The sequence below is a fragment of the Ammospiza caudacuta genome, chromosome 6, assembly GCF_027887145.1.
Source record: "Ammospiza caudacuta isolate bAmmCau1 chromosome 6, bAmmCau1.pri, whole genome shotgun sequence".
In the NCBI taxonomy this organism is placed as follows: Eukaryota; Metazoa; Chordata; class Aves; order Passeriformes; family Passerellidae; genus Ammospiza; species Ammospiza caudacuta.
In genome coordinates this window covers 32,093,852-32,107,002 of record NC_080598.1, presented here as the reverse complement: position 1 = coordinate 32,107,002, position 13,151 = coordinate 32,093,852, and the positions used below count along the sequence as shown (strand labels likewise).

Below are 13,151 nucleotides of genomic sequence, written 5' to 3'. Positions count from 1 at the left end.
TTTCAGGGTGACGCTGCATGCAGTTCATGCCAAGTCCCACACTAGGGAAGCTGATGGTGCGGATTTCCCAGCTGATTTTGCTGGCTTTTGAATACCCAAATGTTAATATGAATGTTTATTTTTTGAGGGAATTAAGTGCTGTTGGAGTGGTAGCCTGGAGGAGTCTCTTCGGGAACTAGTGCTAGTTAATACATTCTGCTTAGCAGACAGATGTCACTGAAGGAAATTTCCACAGGGCTGTTGTCAGAGTCAATGTGTTTGCTATTCTGATCTCCTCCAGCTCAGGGAAGGCTTGGTGGATCTGGAAGGGGTTCAGAGAAGAATTGTGCCATGTGGGACTCTCCATCATGTAAATGAGATGAAGTAGAAATCTGTAAAGCAGGGAGGAACTTCCATAGCAGCTACTTCTAGATGTACATTAGAACTGAGTAAAGTATGATCTCCTTGACACTTCAGCTGTGCCACTGTCATTGCTAATGGGGGGCTACTCAATGCTGGTGACAGACTTTGCATCATTACATCTGTCTGATATCAACTGAGCAAAGCCTCTAAGATTTGTTTCACTCAGCCTTTAAACAGCCTGCAAACAGAAACAACTACCAGTTACTTATGTATTCTGGTAGTAAATGTGACCGTTCAATTCCCACAAATTTCTGTTAATATGTGCAGAGAATTTTTCTGATTTTTTATGCCATAGCACAAATGTGTAAATATGTAGATTTATTCTGTGTAATTTGCATACCTAACTGCAAATGCATGTAAAATAACATACTAATTTATTAAAGGAATTTATTATTTTTTTCTCTTGATTTCAACAACAATAGCTTATTTCTTTGTTCTAGCACATACTGTATTTTTTTCAGAGTAATTTTACTGAGAGTTTTGCAAGACTCAAAGGACTTGAGAAATCTTGGTTTGACATTGTGCACTCAGGAAGCTTTTGGGATTTAGATAGAAAAATTCCTGGAATGTAGTTCTCTTTAGCAGAAGTTTTTCTTCCTTTTGCTTGCAATATAACGATGACAGAAAATTTTGCCCCTGCTTTTTTGCTTCCCCCAAGCTGCCTGAGTGATTTGCCTCACCTGATGGCCGAGGTGAATTGCTGTCAGCAGACTGTGGGTCAGTGGGGCCTTTGATGTCAGTGGTTTGTTAGTGAACCAGCAGGCCTCTGGCTCAGTGACTTCTCTGTCCATGAACATCTTGGGAACAGTCTTCTTTTTATTTTTTCTTTTTTTTTTCTTTTTTTCTTTTTTCCTGTTTTCTTGCTCCTTTTCAGCCTTCTTCTTCCTCTTCTTCTTCCTCTTCTTCTTTGTCTTCTCAGATGTGAAATCTGTCAGCAAAGTGAAGTGAGCTTAAATATCAGCTGTGGCTTGAGTTCCCTTTCAGTTTTTGTTGACTTTATCCCCTCCTGCTCCTTCCCAGTAAAGTTTCTCTTTGCTTGAGTCAGACTTACTGACACTTAATTCTGTGTTTCTGTTATATGGGTTTGTATGTGGCAAAATTCAGGTGCCTTCACATTCCCAGCCTTGGCAGTGGTCTGAAATGCTGAGGAGAGTGAGACCTTTTGGGGTCTCTGAGACTCTTTCAGCTGCTACAGTTCAATTAGAAACCAGTAAAAATGCTTCTGGTACCCAGGCATGCTTAACTCAGGTGATGATGTGCAGAACTGCTGGAGTTTCTTGTTGTATCTGCTGCTACCAAGCTGTAAATTGGCAACCCTTCTGTTCCCCAAATATGGAACAAAACTTACTCTCTCTACAGCATAATTTATCACCAAAATACAAGGTGTACCAACAGGCAGGCAAAATAGAGGGAACCTGAGCCTTGTGTGTGCTGAGTTGTGTGCAGTCCAGTCCCGGGAGCAGGATGCTGAGGTTATGCTGTGTCCACTGGCTGATGATGCAAACATCTTCAGATTTGGGATGAACCTAGGGTGTCATTGCTGGTCAGTGGAAGAGTTTTATGTATTGAAGTCTTGAGGTAGCTCTTGGCTGTCGCAAGGAATTACAGGTCTTGTGGCCTATTTATAAAAATAAAATTAAAACCACAGTAAACTGCAGGGGAGAGGAAGGCTAGGGAAGAAGAGGACAGCTGTTTTTCCTACTTCTGTTTTTCATCACTCTCCTAAGGATAAAAGTTAGGAGTTAGATTGTTGTCTTTTGTTACCCTAGACTTAGATGTGTTTTCAGCTGTCTTGATTGCTTTCTTTTCTTCACTGTCATACTTTCAGTAGTTTACAAAGTTGAAATCATTTTTCTGCTTGTCAAAAGGCCAGAATACCCGAAGAATTATAATTGAAAATTTCTGGCTGTTGAGCCAAATAAGTCTTATCATCGTGCAGGTACTCTGTGCTTCTCTTGCCCCTTGATGGCTGGTCCATGTGAGAGGCAGCAGCCTGGCAGTGTCCATGCACCCTACACCCCTTTGTGGGCAGTGCTTGGGCTCTGTGTGCCAGGCTGGCTGCAGAAGCCACTTCTGGGCTTCTTCCTGTTCTTTGGTGCATGCACAGAACTACTGTTCTCTTTGACAATACCTTTGGAAACTGCCTTTCCTGTATTCCTAAGGCACAAGGCCTGACCTGCCGCTCAGTAGAAAGCAGTGTTGGGTGCCCTTTGTTTTCTAGGTGAGGACAACAGTGGAGAGTTGATGGCAATGGGGATTGAGTGAGATATCCCCTTCTGTTCCCTGCTGAGGTGTGTGCAGATGCTGTCTGCACTGGGTAAATCTGTGTTAAAACACAACCTGCTTCTCTTGGTATCATGTTGGAGAGGTGATATTACGAGGGGGGAGTGTTTTGCAGTCTGGAGAAAGAGACAGAGGGGCAGGGCAGGGTGTTTGCATCCTTTGTTTAACTGGAAAATACAAGTCACAGTTTAGAATCTCTCAGCTTGCAAAAACAATCTGGGAAATGCTTACCTTATGGCTGCATTAATAGTGAATTATTTTTACTGACAGTTCATTTCCAAAACCTAAGTGATCAAGAAGAGTTTTTTCTGCTGTTTCTGGCATCCTGAGCACCCAGCCATCAATGTCTTCAGTCCATAATCTTGTTGTGTCACAGCTAAATGTAGGAGAAAGTTCTCAACGCAGCAGTTCCTCAGTCCCTGAAGATGTAGACATACTGATGTTTGATGAGAAGGAAACAGACACAAAGGGCTCCTGATGTGAAGGATACCCATATCCCACTGACCTGAGCAAAGTGATCTTGATTTGATTCCTTTTTCTACCCCTTCCAACCTCCCTTCTGTCTTCCAGAAAAAGTTCACTCCTGTGACCAGGAGAGGCAGAGCGCCTTGGAGGAGGCCAGGCAGAATCCCCGGGAGGGCATCGTCATCCCCGAGTGCGCCCCTGGAGGACTTTACAAGCCAGTGCAGTGCCACCAGTCCACTGGGTACTGCTGGTGTGTCCTGGTGGACACGGGACGTCCCCTGCCTGGTACTTCCACACGGTGAGAGCTGTAGGCAGGCCTGGGCAGGTGCCTGGCTGAAGAAGATGAGATATAAAAAATACTGCTGCAATATGAAACTGGTTCCTCACCCTAGAGCAGTCAGCTCTACACTGCTTTCCCTAGAGCAAGCAATGCTGTATGTGGTGTTCCCTGTTGAGTGTTACTGTGTAGCTCCCTCTCTATCCTCTCCATAGGAGTTGGTGAATGTTAACTTCTGTCCTTACTTTTCTCTGTGTTAAAGTATTCATACAAAGCAGCCTTTTTTATTCTTCTGGCTTGCTTTTGTGAGGTAGAAGGAATGGGGGCTTTGCTTAAGAGTATAGATTATGGGCATGAGCAGTGAAAAGACAAGTGTCTTTGTTGCATTATCATCTGCTTTATACTTCCATGTTGCAGCCACTTGAATCCTGATCAGTAGGGAATTAGAAGACTGCTTTTTGTGCATGCCTAGATTTTAAAACAGAGAGAGAGATTTTTTTTTTTCAGTCACTCCCTGTCTTGAAACTACCTGAAACTACATTTTCTCACTTGGAGTTTGGAAACAAATTGCAGGGGTGTCAAGTTGCAAAAACAGGCCAGTAAGAGCTGGGACTTAAATTTGGCTAGATGTAGTGATTCTGCAAAGTATGGACAGCTTTGAAAAGAAATTTCAGCCTAAACCTACAAGAATTGGAAGAGGGTCCTGTGCTGTTTGTGGGTTTCAGTTGACAGCTGGTACTGGACTTCAAAGTATGTTCTTCTTTCTCTTTCCACTTCTGCTGCTGTTGCTGACTGTCCATAAACAGTCAGATGCTTGAGAGTGGTATTTCTTCTGGAGGTTTATTGGTTTTCCCTGCAATGAGCAGACAAGGCAAAAGCCATTGATCCTGAGATTAGTTCAGCTGATCAAAGCATAGTGCTAATAATGGCTTGGTTGTGGATTTGATCCCTGTATGGGCCACTCACTTCAGAGTTGGACTCGATGATCCTCGCTGGTCCCTTCCAGCTCAGAATAGTCTGTGATTAGTGACTATGTGATGACTAAAGCTATGTTACATAGCTTAGCTTCTGCTTTTCTCCTTTTTCAGGTATGAGACCCCAGTGTGTGAAAGCGATGCCAGATCGAAGAGCACAGAGATTGATGATCCCTTCAAGGACAGAGAACTTCCAGGTTAGAGGAACAAGAGCCTTTCTCTGCCTTCTTACCTTGTCCCACCTTGGGACTCTTAAGAGGCCAAGAATATTGTTGAGGAGACAGGGGATTTTCCTCACAGTGCATGCTTTACCGTGGGATTTATTCTGTGGGGGTTTTTTAAGATCACCTTCAGTTTCAGCAGTGAACTGGAAAAGGCTGGGTCTGTCCTGGGTGTGTTTATTGCCTGTCTGCCCTTTGAAAACATTTCTGGGATTAGAATTTTCTGGAGAGAAACCAGGATGCCTGGAGATACCCTGGGGGAAGAATGGGCTCAACACTGAATGTTCCTTAAAGCCTGACCAGGACAAGATCCTTTCTGTTTAGCAGGGCTTTTCAGCAGCTTGATGCTCCCTGAGTCACAGAAGAGGATGCAACTACCAATTAGTGCTCTTATTTGCTCCCTTTCACTGACTGCATGGAGCAGGCAGAACAACCCTCACAGTGTACTGAGGTTCCTTATCTAATGGTGGCTTCTCATTTAGCTGGACTTTATTCCTCCTTTTCTGCCTGGAATATGTTTTATTTCCCACTGCTCCTTGTTTTATATTCTGTTTTTCCCTCTTAACAGAGTGGCAAGCATAATTTGCTGTTTGCCTACCTCTTTTCTGCTAGGAACACGTGCTGGGCATTGGTGTCAGTGCAGCTCTTAAAAATGCTATCCCACCTGCCTGTGCTGTTTTTTCCTTCTGGCTCCCTTCTAAGGAGCAGAGTGAAGGGCCTTCACTGACAGGTCAACCCCCAGCACTCTCCTGGATGAGAACTGCTTGAAAACACAAGCTACAGTGGATCCCTCTGCACCATGAGGGGGTGATGGACACCACTAATCCTGCAGAAGTAGCTGGTGACTCTGGATCAACTTAATGTTCTAAGGGTACCATAAAGTGAGTTGTTCCTGAGCAGGTTAGCAAAGGAAATGAGATTTGTTCCAGATCTGCCTCATGTGTCTCCTAATTGTTGTCCTGCTGGCTCCTGGCTTCAGACCCCAGACCCTTCTGCTTAGAAACTCTGCCCTCAGCAGGGTTGTCTTCTGTGCAGCTCCTCATTTCACAAGTCGTGTAAAAATTTCCTATTGCCTCCCTTTCACATTCAAAGGAAATCAACCAATTGGTTCAAATAGTATGTTGTGGGGTATGGGGGGAGCCAGCTAAATGGATTACATTAAAGCTCATTTCCCTAGGAAATCACAGTAAAATGGAATAACCTTACATCCTTGATTCCCCATCCCCCACTCCCATTGCTTTACCACCTATCCTTGCACTTCTTCCCCGCCTCTTCAGAAATCCTCTGCAAAAATTCTTTGTACTTTGGCTTTTTCTTTGAGACTCTATTTCTGATCTCAAGAAGACAGACTGGTTTTGTTTCCCTTCTCCTTTTCCTTCTCCACTGAAGCCAGAGAAGGGGACAGGAGCTGCTTGGTGCAGAAGAGTACATGGGATGCTCTGTAGCTTAGCAGTCTGGTCCCAATAACAAACTCCAGGAGAGCTGCCCTCTCAGCTCAAGCCAGTTTTCTGTGCCTTTGTAAACTTCAAGCTCTGTTTGGCTGCACTAGTTGGTATGATTGTTGCCCAGAGAAGTTTTGAATGCCCCATCCCTGGAAGTGCTCAAGGGCAGGCTGGATGGGATCCTGAGCAACCTGATCTAGTGAATGGCAACCCTGCCCCTAGCAGGAGGGTTGAAACTAGATGATCTTTAAGGTCCCTTTTAACCCTAGCCATATTCTGTGATTCTGTGATTCCTATTACTGAAAATATCCCTGTCTATGGAGAGATGGGGAGACAGAGGATCTGATCCTGGTTTGTCTGCCTGAGAAATGCTGTGCTGCATGAACTTCTTATGCAATCTTGAGGTTTGTTTGATTAGCTGCTCTTGTATGCAAAAATTTACTGATGAGCCAGAACTCAGGGGATGAGAGAGAATGTTTCTTTTTTTTTTCCCTGCTCTCATTTCTTAGCAGAACTGAATGTCAAGAAAAATTCTTGCTTTAATTTGAGACTGATTGCATCATTTGCACTCGGTTCTGTCAGGGAGACCCCTTACTTTATTCCTCTTGTAGAGGTTTGCCCATTTTTTAGACTCCCAGTGTTGCAGCAGTGCACTTCTTGGCCTGTATGAAGAGACCCTGCAGAGGCCCAGGTGGGAAAGACATAAGTTCAGATCCTTGCACACCTACACATACTCTCTTCACAACCTGTCATGACTGTGGCCAAAAGTAAAAAAGAAAGAAGGAAGGAAAATGTTGCTTATACATAGCAAATGGCAAACTGCTAATTCCTGCAGATGGTGAGATGCTGGGAGCCCAGGGAGATGACTTGTAGCAAATAGTTCTTCAGCCTTTTCATTACCTCAACAAAAAGCTCCTTTAAGTGAGTGGTCTACTCTGGCTGCAATAGCAGCTTACCCATTACAATGCTGACATTTTCTGGATCATATGCCAAGTGACTGCTGAGGGGTGTGCATGTGTGTAGTGTACAGAATATGGAGACAGGCTAGGGACTGTTGGTTAGCTATTGCAGTGGACAGAGCCTGTACTACTGCAAAGGAGGGATTTTGTCAGATCAGTCTGCAAGCTGCTTTCAGCTGTCAAGGGATTACAGTAAGTTTCCGGTGCTCTGTTTGTGGTACATGTTCTTCTTTGCTTGTTCAAGAAGAGCACAAAGTGTTGGCGTTGCTCTGTGTTGCTGTGGGAGGCTGTGTGCTGACATCTACTGCCGTAATCAACTGAATAATTGGTAGTGCATGGTGGTTTGGGGAAAGAGGTGAGGGATGTGGTGATGGCTTCTCTGTCACATCAAGAGGAGACAGTTGGATGGCAGGTGATGGGTTTTGGACAAGTTTTGACAATAGTGTGTTGAAATTAGGCACGCCTGTTCTTGGTTCCTTGTTGCTTAGTCTGTTCCAGGCTAGAACAGTTGTCACAGTGTTCATGGGGTAGTAAATAAAGCTTACTTTAAGTAGCAAGTAAACAGCATAGATTGCCTTTTAAAGGTGAGGAGATGGAGAGTTTAATTGTAACAGGCTGGCACTGTTGAGGATAGAAGGTTCTGTCAGTCCATGGTTATGATAGTGGGGAACTAGACAGCCTCAGCACTAAGTAATGGAAATGGTTACCAAGCTCATCTTCAACCCACTTTGTCCTGCTTAAGCCAGCAGTGACTGGAGGTGACAACCACATACCAACTCAGTTTGACATATTTCCTATGTAGAGTGATCATGTGAAGAATGAGTTATTGTGGTAGGCGCTGGCAGGCAATGCTTTCTGTGCCTGAAGAGGAGAGCAGCAGCAGACCTTGCCTTGTGCTCTGGGATTCTTTAATCTGTCAATTAGGGCTTCAGAACAGCCACATTTGCCTCAGAAGGTGATCCAGGAGGTAATGAATTGTTTTGTAAACTTCTCTGCAAGTGTCACCATGGGAACTCCCGTCTGCCAGGCACTTCCTGCGCATCCCTGCGGTTTTGCTGGTGGAGAGCTGGGTGAGACCATAAAGCTAACCACACAGTCTTCCTGCCAGATATTGTTGATTACCCTGCATGTGCCTGGACAAAAGCGGCAGGACAAATTGCCACACAGAGAAACCCACTGAGGGATTCTTCTGCCTTTCCTTAGGGACTGTGTTGATGGTTGTTGCTGTCTTAAAAACAAAAGAGGTTCTGACTGATCCTTGCTGATTTGGGGTAGGGGACTAGTCTGTGTGTTCTTGCATTAAACCTTCTCTTTTCTTTCTGCAGGCTGCCCAGAAGGGAAGAAAGTTGAATTTATTACCAGCTTACTTGACGCTCTGACTACGGACATGGTACAGGCTATTAACTCAGCAGCACCTACTGGGGGTGGGAGGTGAGTCCAGAAAGCACGGCTGAATGCGACCCAGGTGACTGCAGAGCTCTGGGTGCCCCTGAGGTGGAGGCAGGTGAGAAAGGTGTTGCTCTGACTGATTTGGGTTCCTCTGGGTTGCTGAGAGACGATCTGAGGTGCTGAGAGAGGATCTGAGGCTGCTTTGTCCTGTCATCCTAGCTCTGCTTGCCTCCTCCCGCTCCTCCTCCCTGGCAGCTGCTCCACCATAAAGGTTAGTATAGCCCATTTGAAGTGTGAAATGAGAGCACAGTGGGAGGAAATGGCTTGTTCTTTTGTCCCTTGGTGCATGAAAAGACCTAATAAAATGCAAATGGATTGAAGTGTGGCCTAGTGGCTACCACAGGGAGTGAAGAATGTGAACCCAATTCTTGGCAGGACCAGCGCTGTGGCTTTGCTGTGAGGCTGCAGCCAGCCTGCCGATGAGGAGAGGAGCTGTTTTTCATGGCCCTCCCCTCTGACCAGCTGCGTGTCCACCCCTTTTGGAAGGAGCAACAGGTCAAGCCTGTTGCAAGAGGTGGGCAGCAGTCTGTGTTCCTGGGGAACTGGAGGAGAGTTGAGGCTGTGTCTCCCCCTCCTGCCTGGTAACAGCAGATCCCCGCAGCGCTGCCTCGGGCCAGGCCATTGCGAACGAACCGGGATGGATTTAAAAAGTGCTGTTCTGCCTCAGCTAGGCAAGGCTCCCCTGGATTTGCCTGACTATAAAAGGAGTCGGTGCTGGGGCAGCTTGCAGGGATGGCACAATGACTGATGTGCCCGGGTCTGGAGATGGAAGTGCCTCTGCACAAATGTTACTTGTATGGGTATTCCTCCAATGTGTTGACAGTAATGTTGATCCCCTGCTTTCCTCTTTCATAATGGAGAAGGAATCAGTGCCATCTTTTAACTGCTCAAGACTATTCAAGGTCCTGGGTGGCATGGCTGTGTCCCTTGGCTTCAGTATGGACTACTAGTGAACTCATATGGTTTTAACTTCACATTTAGACCTTACAAATCAGTCCAGTGACTTGTGTGTGTGCTTACATGCTGAATATTCTGTAACCCGTTGAATTAGTGCTATGTGCCTAACATGTCTGTATTCATATAAACAGGATGAAAAATGCCCCAAGGATGGGAAATACATCCTTCTCTCCCAGACTTAAGCATTCCAATGTCAATTCTGTCGAATTTGCATGGTTCAAATGCAGCGGGTAGGGGTGGTGGGAAGCCCTGGAGAGTATTTGATATTTATTTGGCATCTTTGGCACTGGGATTGAAACACAGCCAATGTAATCATCACTCTTAAAATAAAGCTTAATATAAACCAATGTTGCAGAGACCGGGGATGTATGCCCCCACTGCGCTTCTATAAACCAGCAGGCTCGCTTCCTAATGTTCCCCAAGCTTTGTGTATTTCCCAGCTTTCAATAGAGGCCTTTCTGGTGGAATTTTTCACTGCCCAGCTCTTCACACAGTCATCACATTGATTTATTTTCCACTCCAATGTCAGCAGCCCAGTTGTAAGGGGGGAAAATTAAATCTTTTAGCAGGCTGTCCTTGGTAAGGCAAAAGACTGCTACCACCCAAATACTCTGCCGGCCCACAGCCATGATTAAATTCAGATAACTGCTCTGGTTTAATTTTCCATGTGCCTCAGCTAGACTAATCATGTACCCCAAATAACGTGTCAAGCTTTTCCAACCCAACAGGCCATGATGAGACCTTTTTTATTTTTTAAAAAAAGTAATTTCAGGGAATTTTTGATATTTATATAAAAATTTTATCAGTATATATTTCATACGTGTTTGTGGAGTTGGGAAGCTGTCTCTGTGCAGTGAGTCTGGCTTCCCAAGAGTCCCAAGGTGAGGAATATCCTGAGTTCTCTCTTTAAGAATTGGCTTCTGATGGTGTGAACAGGTGTATTCTTTGCTGGGTAAAAAATGGCTGGACCCAGAGAGTGGCTGGTGGCCAGTCACAAGTGGTGTTCCCCAGGGCTCAGTATTGGAGCCAGCCCTGTTTAATATCACCTTCAACAACCTGGACAAGGGGATTGAGTGTCCCCTTATCCCACCATGTTGTGTGGGAGTGTTGACCTGTGGAAGGGTGAGAGGGATCTGGACAGGTTGGATCAATGGGGCAAGGCCATTGTATGAGGTTCTGCAAAGGGAAGTGCCAGATCCTGCACTTGGCTCACAACAGCCCCAGGCAGTGCTACAGGCTGGGGGATGAGTGACTGCAAAGCTGCCCAGCAGAAAAGGACCTGAGAGCTGGTCTGCAGCAGCTGAACATGAGCCAGAGTGTGCCCAGGTAGCCAGTACATACAGACATACAGAATGCATCTTTAGTATCAATATTAAAATTAAGGACCAAAGGAAGAGAAGAGCCTTTCCAAAGTGTCCAGTACTAAAAAAGCTTAACAGTGAGAGTCTTAAGGAGCTCAGACATCCTTAGGGTATTGAAAGAAAAAAAAAGGTTGGAAGTTGATTTTGTAAAATCTGAGTATCCCTATAGGGACAAAGGCTCTGCAGGCTCCTAAGTCTAGCAGGGAAGAACGTGATTAACCGAATATAAACAAACTTGTGATCAAAATTTCTTTAAAGCGAGGGCAGTTCCGAGCCAGAGTGAAGCCATGAGGGACGGGACTGATTCCCTCTGTCTAATGCTTACATCTTAGGCCTGATATGTTTCAGAAGGACTTGCTTTAGTCAAACCTGAGTTGTGGTCCCAAGAATAATTTGACTCACATTCTGTGACTGTGATACAAAGGAAATCAGATTAGATTACCCTGCTACCTTTGGTCTGAATCCGGATATGTGAGTGAAAACTTCTGTGTTTGCTGAGTGTCTGTGCAATTAATATCCATATTAGCTTTTTATTTTTTTGTGAGGGGGGTGGGGGGAGGAAGAGAGAGTGGGATGATGAGGGAGAAGCATGGGAAAAAATTAGAGATTGGCATTTGAAATACTACATGGAGCTGTGCTAAGTTGCCCTCAAAAACAATGTAGTAGCAGGAAAGTGAGGCAGTAGCTTGGATTCTTTCAGGCCATGTAAACAAAACCTGATAACACTCTTTTTTTTAAACTGGGCATGCTTAAAACAACCTTGTATTCCCTTATAGGTCTTGTCTTGTTTAAGGAAGTTCAAAGCTATTGACTTTAATTGAGTTACTCTTGCTTTACAATAATGTAAATAATGTAAATGAGATGAGAACTTCCCTTCCTCATGGCCCTGGTTTATATTACAGCATAATAGCCAAATAGACTTCATTTATAGTTTTGAAGCAGAAAATCTCTGGTAAAATTCATTCTTAATTTTAAGTTTATGTTATAACTCCAAGACACATCTTGTTACTGTATGTTTTCAAAGTAATTAAGGGAGCAATTGTAGAGAATTGGTTTATTAGCCAGTACATTGTATCCTTACTGAAAAAAAAAATTGTTGAAATTTTTCACAAGTGAGTACTATATAATAAGAACAGCACTTAAAAATTTAGACTTAGCTTTAGTACATTTTAGTCTCTTTTCTAATTCTGATATAGTCATATTACAGAGGACCTAAATTAAACTAGATCATAGGGAATCTCAGCTTGGGTTTCCATTATCTGAGAAATTCTCTTTGGTCCCTGCCAATTCAGAAATGAGTTTTAGTTGCCAAAATGTGTGCATTATGGGTTGCTACATTATCAGCAAACATATTACTGCCTGTGGAATTTGAGGTAAATGGACAGCTTACAACAGCCACCCTTACTTATCATGTAACACAGAAGCTATCAGTCCCTTAATTTACAGTTGCCACTTACTCCCATGTAATAGCCCCCAAAAGTACTCCAGAAAATGCCTCTGAGGTTCCATTTCATGCTCTAGTTGAGCAGTTTGAAGCAGGCAAGCACAGCTCAGCACATCTCTAGGGTGTTCTGAAGCCAATCCATGTTTTAATAAAGATGGACACTTCTAAACAGTGCAGGGAAGTTGATGCTCAACTCCTATTGCATTTCAATTGAAGTTGGATACCAACTTCCCTTTGTCCTCTTATGGAAATTCTAGCCTAATTAAAGATACAGGAGAGTTCATATAAGAGGAGGGTCTTTGAACAGTCAGTGAGGAATGAAAGGATGCGATTTTTTAACCCTCTAAATTATTTATCCTGCAATCTTCAGAAAAATGGTGTTCAGAATAATGTTTCATATACAACTTAGCCTGAAGAGAGAAAGAAACTGGCCTGTAATAGGGGAGATAACTTTTAACTGTAAAGGAACTATGCATTTCCCATAATTAATTTGGACTGGGTAATACCCTTTTGTTTAATCTGAACACAGTTTAGTTTTTTGTTGGCTTCTTGATTCCTTGGCTACAGGAAAGGAGGAATAATGAAACAAATACAGGATCCTTTTGCAATTCCGTTGTAGTAATCCTCTCTGATTCAAACCATGTTCCACTGTTACAGACTAACTTTAGGCAACTGCAAAGGACAAAAAAATGGGAGTAAGAAATGGAAGCAGAGCAAAAACAATTTTGAATTTTACCTCAGTTTATTAAACTCATTGCTTTCCATGCGTAGTGCTGGCACTTTGGTGGTCATCATCAATGCTGTCATGGGCTTTGACTGGAGGGGTCAGTCACACTCCATCCATTGTTCATTCAGCAACAGCACCAAGCAGGGTGTATATATCCTTGCAAAATGCTTACAAGTCATGCAAACTTACA

At 44.0% G+C, this 13,151-nt stretch overlaps 1 protein-coding gene across 2 annotated transcripts in view; it reads left to right on the top strand.

The window, feature by feature from the left end:
• The window catches only part of SMOC1 (SPARC related modular calcium binding 1), a 127,839-nt gene that overhangs the window by 97,163 nt on the left and 17,525 nt on the right, over positions 1 to 13,151 (top strand). For both annotated transcript variants that reach the window (XM_058806822.1, XM_058806821.1), the window contains exons 8-10: positions 3,256 to 3,448; positions 4,516 to 4,598; positions 8,349 to 8,454. In XM_058806822.1, the coding sequence (XP_058662805.1) occupies positions 3,256 to 3,448; positions 4,516 to 4,598; positions 8,349 to 8,454 (382 nt within the window). The remainder of the gene's footprint in view (positions 1 to 3,255; positions 3,449 to 4,515; positions 4,599 to 8,348; positions 8,455 to 13,151) is intronic.